A 14,888-nucleotide genomic window follows, 5' to 3' on the forward strand; every position below is an offset into this window, starting at 1 on the left:
AGAGCAGGGCGAGAATTAGAAATCATGTGTGGTGGTGGAAAAAATAGATGCCATGGGAATTTGATACTGTGCAGACTAAGTGATAGACTGAGGTTGTACTTCAAGTTTTGATGAAAAACTAGGAAAGTTTTGAAGAGAGAACAGTGTACATCCTCTCAGAAAAGAGTTCCTCGTCAGACAGTACAAGCCAATAAGGAACTGTGGAATCGCTCAAAAAATGGTTAGTCATTACGTGAATGATGATAAAGCATAGGTCCCTGGGTGAAATTGGGTCCCTTTTGTCTGGGGGATTTGCAACGTACACCAAAGTATATAGAATTCATCTGTGCAACCCTTTAAAATTTCCCATCACTCAGATGTAAATTGCAGCAATAATAATATGACCTCTCCGCATGGGGAATGTTGTAATCCAACTGAATCTTTGATTTAGTGCAAATTGCTGGTTGCCACAGAGCAAAGTAATGGGAAAAGAGTAATGGCCACATATCTTAACAGAAAGAGCATATAAAGTAAGACTTACGGTATTGTAGGAAAATGAAAAGTGTAAAAATAACTACTGAGATGCATGGTTTCACAGCAGGTGCATGTCTGTAGTTTACTCATGTGTAGGAAGTTGCATGTTGTGCAGTTCCTTACCTATAAAGCCCTCAACAGCTTGAGTCCAGGGTATTTAAGAGAGCACCTTCTTTGTCGTGAACTGTGCCTCCTATTGAAATCTGCATTTTTGATGCACAGTTCTAGCTTGTAAAGACAGCGGTTGTGTGACATCGAAGAGGGCAACTCTGTGGTCAGCATTTATCTTTGAGAAGTAAGGCACCTAAAGAAGAGTTCTGTGTAGCTGGTGAATGTATGGACACTTTTTGGCATGTTATTTCTGATGCATTATTATTTTATGCCACCAATGTGCATGGTGTGTTACAAGAATTAGAAGACATGTTTCAGACCCAGCGGGCTCATAGCACAAGGGAAACAGAGGAAGTGAAGGTGGGGGGTAAAACTGAGGAAGAACATGGGATTATTCTGATTGCATGATTATTTTGTACATTTGCAAGAGAGTATGAGGGCTAAGGAGCTGGGTCAAAGGCTGAGCAGAAAAATTGCAAAGTGGGTTTTTTTTTACTCTCCCCCCCCCCCCCAACAGAAAAGACTCTCTTTAAAGGAGAGAGTGAAACCAAATAGTCAAGGTGGCATTGCAGGGAGATTCTCACAGGCAGTTCCAGGTATAAGGGGCGGCAAGGGAATTATGAAGTGGCCTAGTTCACTTGACCATTCAAATCTAGGTTCAAAGCATATCAGTGCCCTATTTTCCCACCAGCTCCCTCTGGGAAACTCTCAGGCCAGGAGAATAAGGCATGGCCCCTCTCCTGCCGTTGTTCTTTTCTAACTGGTCTTTAGAGGCATCCTGCCTCTGAACCTGGAGGTAGCCCAGAGACATCAACTGGAGTAACCATTGACTCTTCCTCATTGACAAGCATTGGATGAGCCATTGTGAAGGAGCAGAGGCAGGTGGATGTTCTCAGCTACTATGCCTTGCCTATTGGGTAGGGTTGTCCTGTCAGGCTGCCGAGTTCCCTGGCTTGGCATGAATGTCCTTCTCATCTCTTCTGCTTGGAAGGAGGCAAGTTAATGATGTCTGCAGTCTATCTCCCAGCTTATGCAGTGGAGAGCCAGTCTTGTGGTCGCAAGCATGAATGGTCCCCTTTGCTAAGCAGGGTTCACCTTTATTTGGATGGGTGACTGCATGTGAGCACGGTCTGCAGTAAGATATCTCCCTTTGGGGATGGGGCCATAACTCAGTGGTAGAGGGTCTGCTTGCATGCAGAAGGCCCCAGCTTCACTCCCTAGAATCTCCAGGTAGGGCTGGGAAAGACCCCTGCCTGAACCCTTGCCTGTCAGTGTAAAGAGAACTGACCTACATAAACCACTTGTCACATTGGATATAAGGCAGCTTCTGATGTTCATAAGCTCAGAGGATAGAGTGGGCAGTTACTTCTCCCCATCCCTGTTCCCTCTGACCATTGTCACTGCCTTTACTGCTGTGAAACCTCTGGATGGCTCACAGTGTTCCAAATAGCACCAGGCTTTCTGTATACGTACAAACTAGAGAGTCATGGATGTATCTCGTGGGATCGCTTTACAGGAGGCAGCAGCAATATATCAAGCCCATTTAAAAGCAGCCAGAGTCTCAATCTTCACTGCCAGCCAAAGCCCCATCCTCTTGTTTGCCTGTGACACAGGAGGTTTTGTCTCTCTCAGCACGGTGTATGAGCTTTGAGAGAGAGCTTGGATACTTTGTCAGAATCGGCGACCCTTGCTCGCGAAAACCAAGACTTCCAAAGACAAACCTTTCCTACTCAAAATCTGATCATTCATCTGGGAGCCTGCCCATCTGGCCTCGCCATGGATTGCGGATACCACCCAAGGAGCCACTGGCTTTTGTTTATTTCACCAACTGGGCTAATGATTGCCCAAGGCATTGGGAGAATCAGCAAGGTGACTCTCATTAAGAAGACAAATCACTTTCCCTCTCCGATAATTTCTCTGTGATTGCATATTGGTGGGGCTATAATGGAACAATAATTTCCAAACATATTAGGAGCAGATTGTGCCTTTAGGCAAAGCCTTGAAAAAGGGGGGATGTTGGGTATACCTAATCCATTGAGGAAACGGGAGGGCCTGGATGCCACTTTTGAAATGAGACAATGCCCAAACTCCTTTTCTTCCGGGGTCCTGCCACAACTGCCATTTCAGCATGGCTTAGTTGTGTACTAGGCTCTGTATACAACTTTTTATACGGTATGATCTGACCAGAAGGTGTACATTAGCAGAGCAAGATGATGTAGGCAATGGCTGCTGTTTTTTGAAGAGAGTGTGTGGGCGGGGATCTGCAAATGTCGGCTTAGCTGACCAGCCAGTCATTGTTTGTGGTCATCACCAATCCTCTCTTTCCTTAGATCTTTTTTTTCTGGTGCACAGGCAGAGATGGCTTAGAAGAGAAATGGACCTTCAGTCACTCATACTAGGCTATGGAGATGGTCGAAAGCAGTGGGAGCCCTCTCCCGCTGCTCAGAAAGGAGTCCTGCTGTTTCTGACCTTCTCAAAAATGACAGTGGAAAGGAGGCCTCTGGGGAAGAACTCTGTGTGATGCTCAGTTTCCTGCTCACCAGAGTGCTTGGGGGCACTCATCTGGCTAGTGGATTTGTAGATGCTTGAGTATGGGTGAGAGGTGGTGTCGTAAATCTGTCAGGCTAGCCAGACGGAGCATAAAACAGGTAGAGGCAGAAGTAGAATAGCAAAGTCTTACAGGAAGAAATTCTCCAAACCAGGTTCAGTCTGAGTCAAATCCAATCAATCCAACACAGTGCAAATCAAAGTCCATGGGCAAGGTCAATACAGTCCAGGGTCCAAACACGGTCAAGGCAATACATGAACACAGCTGATTAGCTCACAGGAAATTGACATTGCTATCAGCAGGGTAGCTGTGGTGCAGTCGTCTTAAATGGTCTGACCCCCGGTGCTGTTAATCAAGAGTTCCTGAGTCAGCAGCATTGCTGTTGTTCTAAGCATACGGTTCCTTGACTCTTGCTATCTCTTGGATTGATGCCTCTCCACAGCTGTGACCAGTCACGCCTCCTCCACAAGAGCTAACTCACCCGGCTCTAACTCATTTTCAACTCCCCATACATCGGACCCACTCTCCTTTGCAACTTCTGGTCCTTGCCCTCCCTCCTCTGCTCTCACCTCTGTCCCCTTCTCTAGCTCCTCCTTGGAGTCTTCCAGCATGCCTATGACAGTTCACAAAGGTAGAAGCTGGTTACTTCAGGGAAGGATGTCCTGTGGCAGTGGGTTCCAGCGGAAAGGTTATTCAAGGCAGATGAGAAACAGGGCAGTTGTGAAAACAGATTGCAAATTTTACTGGGGGAAACTGAACTAGGAAGACTCAAGGACAACTTCCTTCTCAGCTGTAAACAATATTGCATGGCTTTGGGTCATTCACTGCCTCTAGATTAACCTACCACCCTGGGTTTTTCTGAGGATACAGTGTGATGGGAAACCATTTATACTATCCTGAGCTCTTTGGAGGAAAGACCGATGAAGAATGCTCACAGTAAATGCCATCGAGCATAGCGGTGTAGACCATTTGAAATTCTAGTTGAGTCTGGTTTGTATTCTGAAGAACAAATTTCTCTATTATTGACAGCGTTCATGTGGTGAAGGTAATTAATAATAAAATGTACTTCAGATTACAATATTCCTTGGCAATGCTTCATAGACTAAATAGTCCATTAAGTATCGGGGGGCCATGTTATTCAGAAGTGCACTTGATGCCAAATGGATATCAGTTGAAAAACTCAACCTATTTATTGGGGGTGAGGTGGGGTGGTAATGTTCATCTTAATCTGTTCCAGTTTCTTAGCTAAAATGGTAGAAACGTACATTTCTTCACCATCTTAAAAAAGAAATTGGAACAACCTGTCACCAGACTTTTCAAGCTTAGGAAACTATAGTCTCCCGGATATGGAATATTTCCTCTTGAGCAACATTCACATCGTGAGATGCTGCAAAAGTGATGATTTTTTTGATCTATAGACTCAATACCCATGCACCTCATGGATTGAACTTGGAGGATAACACATACAATCCATATGCAATATCTGCCCATCATTCTTCTTGTCACCTGCCCAGGAATTCTGCTCATACAGCATTCTTAACTGCCACCTTGTGAGCTGTACATGCTTTTTCCTTAAATCCACCTGTTGCTGATGAAGGCGTAAGCCAAAATGTTCAACTTTCTCTTGGTTTTCTAGAACTCTCTGTTGCCTTTTTGTAATATTACACACACACACACACACACACACACACAGAGCATCTGAAGTGTGTGTGTGTGTGTGTGTGTGTGTGTGTGTTCTCTCTCTCTCTCCCCGCCCTCCTTCTCCCTTCAGTGGCTGAATAAAACCATTTCATGTGACAATTCTAACTGAAGATGTGAGAGTGATATATGGTTACTACACTTATTCTGATCTTGTTGTCTGTTGGAAAAATAAATAGTATTATGCTTTGTTTCCCTTTTTGTACTTTGTTTTGCCTACAGTAAATAATACCTTAGCATGTAGTGTCACATTAAAGTACTTTAAACTTGAAATGCTTCTATGGGAGATCCTGTGCAGAAGAGGGGGAGGGTGCTGTCTGTTCTTCTCCGTGAGGCATTGTGTGCAATTGTTTACATTTTCTTATTCTCTCTGGAAGAACAAATGGATTGGGTTCCTATTCTGGCTTTCTTTTTGGCAGCAGCAGAGAAGAAGGTTTTGTAAGCAGGCAGCTCTTTTGGTGGAAAGTTCTTTTCCACGTGTGGTTTCTGCAGTTTGGATGTGTTGCTATTCTTACCACCCATTGCCAAGTGCTGTTGCATGTTTTCCGCTGAACGGCTGTGCTTGTATCTACGGTGGATCACACAAGTGGCATTGTGGCCACTTTTTCTGAGAGTGTCCCAGGAAAAACAGATTAAAGCTGAGTGGAAAGTATTTCCCAGTCGGGGAATTTAAGATGAAAAATAAGGGGTGGGGTTGTGGAGTTTTAAAACCTCATGCTATGCTGGAGTCCCGCACCAGAAGATAGGGAGACAGTCAAGCCTAGTTGACTAGCAGTGGCATAAAAAGCCCTTTATGGCCCATGTTCAGAGCTGCGGGAGCCCCGCTGCTCTCACTGTTATTAGGTAGGGGTGCAGGTGCTAGCCTCTTGGCACCGCTCCCTGCACCACTTTGCCCTTGCCCCCACCTCCTGCTGCCTGCCATCATTTCCAGGCCAGCCCTTGTGGCCGTGAGTGGGTGAAGGGACCATGTCCTCTGCCATGTGAGCAAGAGGGAAACGGCCCTTCCCCCCACTCACTGCTCTACCACCAGAGCCACCATCAGGGCAAATATGTGCCAGTCTCTATTACTTGGCTGACTCTTGCATCGGCAAGCATGCAGATGGATCATTACTTCTCTCACTTGCAAGAGAGGCAATGGTCCATCTACCTCCCCAGCAACAGCTGGCAGGAAAGAAGGTGGGCCACAGCAGGAGATGGTGGTGGCCACTGGTGGCAGTGGCAACAACCGGAGAAAGTGGTGGCAATGCAGGGGCAATGCAGTGGGGCTAGTGCCAGCCTCCACGTGGCAGCGAAGGGGTGTGGGGGGCTTGTGGTGTGGCAGAGGGCAACAGGGGTGTCCCCTGCCCCTGGGGACAGGTGGCTTCTGTTCTTTAAATGTGTATACACAATGTTTAGTCACACCCCTGTTGGGTAGGCAACAGGACAGTTATGAGATCCAGATGCGGAGCTGCCACAAAGTGACGGGAGCCCATTGCCCAAGCAGTGGGTCAACCTTGCAGCCACCACCACCACCCCGCCCTGCAGAGAAAACATCTGCCCATCCTGGTGTCAGTCAAGGCCTTTTATGGAGCAACAAACAATTCCACTGTCCTGAATGGCTAAACTAAAGCATCAACAAAGAATTTTTTCTACATCAGTTGAACATTATGATCCACCATGACTTGCACCAGGAGAAGAGATCTCATTCTCTCAATTTTTCCTATTGCCCTGTATACCACAAGATCAGATTGTTGAACAATTCCACTGAGATTCCCCTCACTTCTCTTCTGATTTACAGTTTAAAAAATAATAATTTTAAAGATCTGCCTTTCAAGATGAACCATCATTTTAATCTGCAATAACCCATTCAATGTATACTGTTTCACTCAGGACTGTCTCTCAACTTGTTTTTGCAAGGTGGGTTGCAAATAAGCTAAACATTGTCCATGAAACAGAATGTTTTCCCCTTTTCTTTTTTCACCCCCGTTGACTTTCCCTTCTACCAACGAGCAGTTTTGATCATCTGGTCTCAGAACATGGATTGGATACTGCTTAGAAGTGTCTAGGTTTTATGGAGCCATTAAGGATAAGAATGTGTTCCACATGAATATTCACCAATGGAGGGATTTGCCAGAGCTCTAAAGTCGCAAAGCATTGTTCTTGTCGGGATGACCTCCTTGCGCAGAATGATCGTTTTATCCTTCTCAACATCATTATGTTTGCCGTGGAAAGGGAAGAGGGGGGAGAAGAATGAGAAAAAGCCCCGCTGGGCCCCATCATAATAACATGTAATCTTCTTGCTCAGTTTAGCTGTGATTTAAGAAGCCTCTGTTCATGGAAGCAGTTTTCCGAAAGTCTGATCTATAATTTACTAGAATCAACCCGGCAAAAGAGCAAGAGGCTTTGGTGGAGGGATACAACCCTTAAAACTCTTAAATGAAGATTAGTTTAAAGTTTGACAATCCGCTGCACAACCATCTGCCAAATCTCATGGCAGGTTTCGCTAAACCGTTTGAGCTTTCCTTATCATGTTGGAGTTTTTCCTTGTCTCTCCCTCCTCACTGCTAGTCTCGTCTTCCTCATGCTCTAGATGCATACCAGTTATAGGGCACTGAATCAAGTAAAAAAAAAAATGCACACACACACACCCCTCACTCAGTATTACTAAAGGATTCCTTTTCAAGTGATTCGGTTCTCCAAACCTCTCGAGAATCCTGCTCTAAGCTTGTGAGTGTCAAAGTGGTTTTCTGATTCATTAGAAAGGTAATTTTGGTATTTAAAGATGCTTCTGATGGCTGCAACGGTTAGGTTCTTTGGTTACATTTGCAGATATACAGAGACTATTGATGAGTAGGATGTAGGACCATCCTACCAGTCATAATTCAGATGAAGTCCCTGGTTGTAGAATTCATGGACGTAAAAATGCCTCACCAGTGCCATGTGTCTGAAATATACTGTAGATGTTGTGGTATCCAGAAGATGGCATCAGAAACAATTGTGTTCTTCCCTGATTGTGGCAAGAGGGGTACACATGTTTTTCTAAGCAGACAGGACCAACTCTGCACAGATTTGCGGAGACCTTTGTGAGCTTTATTGTATTTGTGTTTGAGTGCCATCCCGGTACTGATAACACTAAGACCTGCTTAACTTTGGCAAAGTGGCTGTATTGTGTGCCCTTAGAGGGTCAGCTCTGTCCGAAAGAACTGTCTAGCTGTGCATATTGGCTCATACTACAAAATAAAAAAAACCACTGATGCACCGTATAGTTCCCTTTCCCCTCCTCCTAAATTCCAGGGATCACCAAGAGTGCCATACACTTTTGAAGGGTGTGCAGTGCAGAAGAGATAAATGAAAGACAAAGGATGCTTTTGTGCAGCTGTGTGGCACACAAGTACTCTGTTAAGCGAATTTGTTCCGTTAGAAGCATCCCCAAGGCACTCGGTTTAAGTTTGCAAAGCTTTTTTTCCATATAAATAATTTGATTACCATTTATTCTTTACCATGGTAAAGAATGCACCACGCACATCCAGTAGTGGCTGCGAGGAGTCAGAATCCTCAATTCATGGGTTTCATGAGATCATTTAATTGGATGATCAGGAGGGAACAATAAGCACATTTCCAAACAAAACAACCACCCATAAAGGCAGAGGATGCTTGGCAGAGCAGTTTTGGATGGCGAATGGGGCTGATGAAGCCAAGCTGCTCCAACACTCCTGAGTCGTCTTCTTCCTCTGGTGGTGAGCTTTGTACTTTCTTTACAGGATAAATAAATTTTGGGGTTGAATGAATAAGAATGGATAGCTTCAATTCAGGTGCCAGGCTGCTTAGTCGAGCTGTTGGGGTGCAAGTGTTAATCCATATTGAGTCCTTCTCTCGTTATATCCAGGTATCACTTCTGAATGTCAGGAGAATGGGATGGGCAAACAGGCCAGGGATCAGGCTGGAATTGGAGGACAAGCAGCATATGGCATGGTCTAGGATAGGCTGGTCAACAGATTCCAGAGGAGGCCACTTGAGAAGCCACTGCCAGTCTGTGTAGGCAATGCTGGGCTAGATAGGTCAATGGTCTGACTTGGTATACGGCGGCTACATATGTTTCATATATGTTCCTAGGCAAATAGGGATGTGAAGGCCAGTGGCATAGGATGCAGTCAAGATGGGCTTGTGGTCAAGTTCTGTACCACACAGATGAGGCAGGGCAAGAGTCTGTTTAGCACCTTCTTTCATGGCCATGTTTGCCCTGGTTGGGACCCTAGCAAAGGGGTAGGTGGGAGCCAGTGAGAGCAGGTGGGTGGGGGATGCAAACTCACCCATGCCAAGGATGGGGCAGCTAGTCAGAATGCCGGTGGTCCTTGGAGAGGAAGCAGGCATGGTGGGGGAAGGCTAAGCAACACATGGAGGAGGGCCTCAGAAACCTCCTTCATCTCCACCCCTTCTCTCAAAGGCATGTTGGAGAGGGCTACTTCAGGCAGTACTTGGTGATGACCAGCCCAAAGTGATTCCTGGCACAATGCCTAGAAGCGTTTGAACCATATTTGGGGCTTCATCCCCAAGTTGGAGGACTATTTGGCTGCAGAACAGAGCTGAAAAACACAGAACCCTCCAGAAGCCTAATCCAGACCCAATACTAACCTGCCCCATCACAAATGCTAAGATTGCCTTTAACTGAGCAAAACGGCACCTTTCAAAGACGTGATTCTCTTATGTTTAGTGGGGTTGAGCAACTGGCCTTATCCAACCCCAGCACAGCTTCCCTCCAGTGGCTGTTGCTGGTGTCTGCCTTATATTTCTTTTTAGATTGTGAGTCTTTTGCAGACAGGGAAATATCTTGTTTATTTACGTACAAACTGCTTTGAGCACTTGCTTGAAAAGCAATATATTAGTATTCATAGTAGCAGTAGTACTAGACACTTCATTAGTGGGTGGTATGCAAATATGTCAAATACATTAAATAAAAGTAGTGGTAGTAGTAGCGTTTGAGAATTAGCACGTTAAAGGCACTGGAGCAACATTCTATTGCCTAGGGCAGGGATCCCCTATCTGTGATACTCCAGATGTTGCTGAACTACAGCTCCCGTCATGCCCTGCTGCAATTTATTGTGGCTGGGGGTGATGGGAGTTGAAGTTCAGCAACATCTGGAATACCACAGGTTGGGAACATGAGAACATAAGAACAGCCATGCGGGATCAGGCCCAAGACCTATCTGGTCCAGCTTCCTGTTTCCCACAATGGCCCACCAGATGCCTCTGAGAAGTTCACAGGCAAGAGGTAAGGGCATGCCCTCTCTCCTGCTGTTGCTCCCCTGCAACTGGGATTGAGAGGCATGGGATTAAAAAGAGAGAGCCATGTTGTGTAGTGGTTCAAATGTTGGACTAGGATCGGGGAACTCACTGGGTGATTCTGGGCCAGTCATTTATCTCTCAGCCTACCTAATCTACCGCTTGCTGTGAAGATAAACATAACCATGTTCACTGTTCGGGGCTCCTTGTAGGAAGAGCAAGATATAAATGTAAAAATAAAGAAAGCAACTGTTTGTTATGGAAATACGGAAAGGGAGAAGGAACCACTGAACATGATTATCTGAATGTGCTTCTGAGATGCAAAAGGGTTGAAATCAGCCCTCCTTGCTCTGCCTGCCTTTTCCCTTCTGCAGCCATCCATGCCGAATCTGTTCCCCAGTTATGCTTGTAGGTTATTTCAAAGGACTATAGTTTTAAAAGTTACTGGAGGTTTAGTTAAGCATGCCATTAGGGGAGGCTGATTTCTGCTAACAACCATGCCTGGCTGCTAGGGAAAATTTTTATTGGTGCCGGGATTGGGGCTCAGGGAGCCATAACAGTGCCGCCAAAGCCATAATGTAGCGTTCAGACTGAAATCAATCATAGCATCTTCATCTCATTATAGATTTAATTGTCTTCTGTGTATTAAGTTTAAATGTCAGATGGAAGAGAGTAACGGGAGCATAAACAAAAGGTTCTGGGAGGGGGTTTCCAGTGCTCCATGAAGGAGCAAGAGGTTTGTGTGTGGGGTGTGCGTGTGGGGATGTGTGGTGGTGGGGTGTGTGTGTGTGTGTGTGTGTGAGAGAGAGAGAGAGAGAGCGAGAGAGAGAGAGCATGATTTAGCCAGAAGCTTGATCACTTTGAAGCAAAGGAAGTGAAAAAATGGTAAGTGGCAATGAGACAGCGATTCTCATTGACTTTCAATTGAATATAGACACCTAAGTGCCAGGAAAGTACCTCAGAGATGCAGTTGGCATTGATAATATTTTCCATATTCTAAAGAAAGGATCTGAACTCCTTTATGAGGAAAAATTGGCACTGCAGCCATGTGGTGGGTTCCCCATGCAGTCCTCCAAGAAGCTCCCTTTGTGTACAGCAATGTCACACAACCCATATTGGAGGAAGGCCATTCCTATCTCTCAGGGCATTCCTGCCTGAGAGCATCTGGAGAATGTCCTGAAGACCCAGAGTAGAATGTTGAATGGCTAGTCTACAGAAACTGCAGGTCATGTGGACCTAAGGAACAGTCTTCTAGTGAGTCATACCATGGTCCCATCTTAGTTGATATCTATTGGCAGTGCCTGTCTCAGCTTCGTAGTGTTGAAATTCTTTCAGCTGCAGAAGGTGGGAAATTGCCTATGATTAAACTGGTCTTGAGGTTGCAGCTGGGGTGGAGTTGCTCCCCTGCAACTGGTACTTCTCTATGCTTGTAGACAATACAGATGACTCTTGCCACGTGAACCTGAAAACATCATAAGTCTTTCTTTGACTCCTCTGACCATCAGCACAGTGGTGGATGGGTACCTGGGAGAAGGTCGTTGTGCCCAGAATCTGGGGTCACCCTCCCAAGAGAAGCATGGCTTGTGTTTTCAAATGGGCAGTGGAGAAAATTTTGTTCCAATTACTGTGTGTGTGTGTGTGTGTGTGTGTGTATATATACATACACACACACACACACACACACTGCATTTTAACCAGGACTGACTTTAGTGCTGCTGCACATTTGGTTTTTCGATCTTACTTTCTAAGCCAATGTTTTATGTACTATAATTGCTCTCAGTTCTCTTCATTAATGTTTCTCTTCTGTTGTATCAGGTGGCATTATGGTATGCTGCCTTGCATTCAGTGTTGAAGGGTGGGCTGTGCTTGAAATTATAATAATTAGCATGCTGCTTTCCGATTGGTCTGTGCTCCTTCCACTTCCTCCTCTTCCAGCTCTGCACTCTGGTGTCTGCTGTTTTCCTGTAAAGTGCTGAAACATGTCCCTACACTGAGACACTTGTACTTGTGAATATCTAAAGAGCAACCTGCCCAACCCGTCTTGAAAGGGCTGCCCTTAATGAAGTGTGCATTACCCTCAATGTTATATGACCGTCCCTCTGGGATACTCTTGGTGTATCAGTCACTATGTGAGCATAGATATATTTATTTACCCATTTATCTCTGAGCTTTATCTAATGCTATCAACTAATGTGCACTTGGCTCTTTTAGCTTGATAGGAAAATTCAAGTCAGTGCCCTTCAGGAAGGCAGAGGATGTGTTTGCTGATTACTGACCTGTTTACTTACTACCCAGCCATTTTACACTATATAAAAACAGGCAGAGTCTGCTTCCTTAAGGAAAACACAACACTTGCCATTTCTCTGGATCCCATTTCTACAGGAGGAGGGGCAAAACACTTGCCTAAGAATATAGTAAGGATCCTCTGGGGGCTTCAATGGCAAGGTTTATGGGCAGAGTAGAGCCATCCTTAGGCCCATTAGCAGGTTTTGCAAGGTGGCTGGAAAAGGAGAAGTAATTTCATTGGGAGCGGGGAGGAGAGAATTTTGGCTGCCTCTGCAAAAGGAATTCATTGAAGACCGCTTTAATGCACCTTTTAATAAGGCATGTGTATTTATTTTTAATGTGAGGGCCAGCCAAGGTTTTGGAATTATTTAGAAAGGACAGCACACTCTAAAGTTTTGCCTTCTTTCCAAACCACTATTTAAATCAAGGAGATTTTCAAGTTGCATCTTAGGGGAAAACAAAACAAAACTTTGCCCTACAAACTAGATAATCCTGCCTCTCTTTTGGCTTTATTAGAATTCTATATCTGGTTTTGCTTAGAAGGCTCACAAGACATGTCACTGTTTTAGATTAGGAAGAAGGGAGCAAAGGATTCCAAGGGATGTGTTCTGAGAGTTGCTTTTGGTACATTGCCTAGAGGTCCTGTTCTAGGGAGGCATAAGGGTGACTTACAGGTGTTCAACTGAATGTCTACATGGTGTATTCTTGCATGCAATGTTATGTAGGGCTCCCGCCCTATGGTTGGGAACCTTGGTTTTCCAGAGGTCTAGATTGTGTGTAGGGAGCCCTACACAATCAGACAGCATTGAGATCAGGGGTCCCCAACCTGTGGTTCTCCAGATGTTGCTGAACTACAACTCCCAGCATCCCCAGCCACAATAAATTGTACTTGTAGGAGTTGTAGTTCAGCAACCTCCGGAGTACCACAAGTTGGAGACCCCTGATTTAGAGAAGCCATGGAACACTTGTAGACTGTTCGGTGGGGTTGCTGCCATTAACTTCCTCCTCCTTGTATGTGCACACTCTATCTATGGATATGTCATGAGAACAGGACCAAAGCAGCGAGTTCTTTCTAACACATCATGACAACAATGGCAGCGTTATCAGCATAGATAACATTTTCATCTGATACAAATAAATTTGGCCCTTTCACATACGCACCTAGCATATACATGGGCCCATTTACTTACTGATCACACTGTTGGTCTGTAGATCTAGTGAGCTGGACAGAAATACTCCTGAGGCACAATCGTATTACATCTGAGTTATTTAGCAGGGTGATAGCCCAACCTGAATGTCCCCCATGAATATCCTTTCTCTTGTGTGTGTATGTGTGTGCACTCATGTGTGCACTTGAGAGAACACATGGCATTTTCAATTATATACAAAGGCAAAAAGAATAAAGAACACACAAATAACATTTCCTGGTGCACAGGAAAATGGATGACATGTTGAAGAAGGAACTGACACCCTGTTTGTGACATATATATGCCATCTTGCTTCCATCAGGGATCTCAAGGTGATTCAGATAGGATTCTAACAAATTTTCCTATCTAGACCTAGCAAGGTGACTGATCATATGACCTTGGACCCTACCCTGGGACCTATCATATTGGGGAATTGGGTAAGTTTAGGTCCCCTCTGTTTTTCTCTAGGATTGTTAGCATCAAATTACTCCTTAAATAGTTTTCTCTGATGATGGAATGGCAGAATTTAGTCACCCTTCAGTTTGGAGATCAGGTTATTCTTGTATATGAATTTCTTAAAAGTAATAATTACTTCCATAAGTCCTGTATTTACTAGAGAAGAGAGAGCCAACCATTTTTACATAGGCCTGGTAGGACTGCCAATTACCTTGGCTCAGGAGGTCAGAAAGAAGAGAGGAAGTGTTGCTCCTTTCAGGAAACCGCTGGGACCTACTAGGTGATTTTGACATTCTTCTAATACTGTACTCCTTTAAGGCTGGGTGGTTTTCATTCCAGAACAAATATGGGCTCAGCAACCTTTGTTTGATTCTGATTTATTTATTATCACTGATTAAATCCTCTCATTTATGTTTTTGCACAACCTTATATCAAGCCTTGATGTGGTGGACTACTAAATAACTGACTGCTAGTATTTCTATTTCTTTACAAAAGCATTCAAAAGAAGTAGGAAGACCACAGACACCATTAAAAGAGACAAGTCTAGAGTCATGGACTCAGCCACAGGTAAGGAGCAGCATTTCTGATCAGTCTTTTTCTCTTGTATCTATTTTCCTGTAGAATGACATGTTCAAAGACTTTGGTTTGAGACCATTAAGTACACCTCTTAAGAAGCTTTGTTGAATGCTGTACTAAAAACAAAAACAAAAATCGGTGTAAGCCATTTCTGTAGCTCCTGAGTGCAAGAATCACAGGATGATTAGAATCACTCAGAACTGTTAAAGGAGTTGTTCCTACTTGCATTTCTCTCGGAAAGTGTTAGACTATTC

General features: G+C 44.6%; 1 protein-coding gene across 12 annotated transcripts in view; it reads left to right on the top strand.

Annotated features, from left to right (window-relative positions):
• PCDH11X (protocadherin 11 X-linked) overlaps positions 1-14,888 on the top strand; it is a 651,427-nt gene that overhangs the window by 346,604 nt on the left and 289,935 nt on the right. For 11 of the 12 annotated variants that reach the window (XM_053273694.1, XM_053273695.1, XM_053273693.1 and 8 more), the window contains one exon: positions 14,554-14,625. The exons of the other annotated variant lie outside the window; for it this stretch is intronic. In XM_053273694.1, coding sequence (XP_053129669.1) covers positions 14,554-14,625 — 72 coding nt within the window. The remainder of the gene's footprint in view (positions 1-14,553; positions 14,626-14,888) is intronic. 12 annotated transcript variants of the gene reach the window in all.

Source organism: Hemicordylus capensis, chromosome 11 (assembly GCF_027244095.1).
Source record: "Hemicordylus capensis ecotype Gifberg chromosome 11, rHemCap1.1.pri, whole genome shotgun sequence".
In the NCBI taxonomy this organism is placed as follows: Eukaryota; Metazoa; Chordata; class Lepidosauria; order Squamata; family Cordylidae; genus Hemicordylus; species Hemicordylus capensis.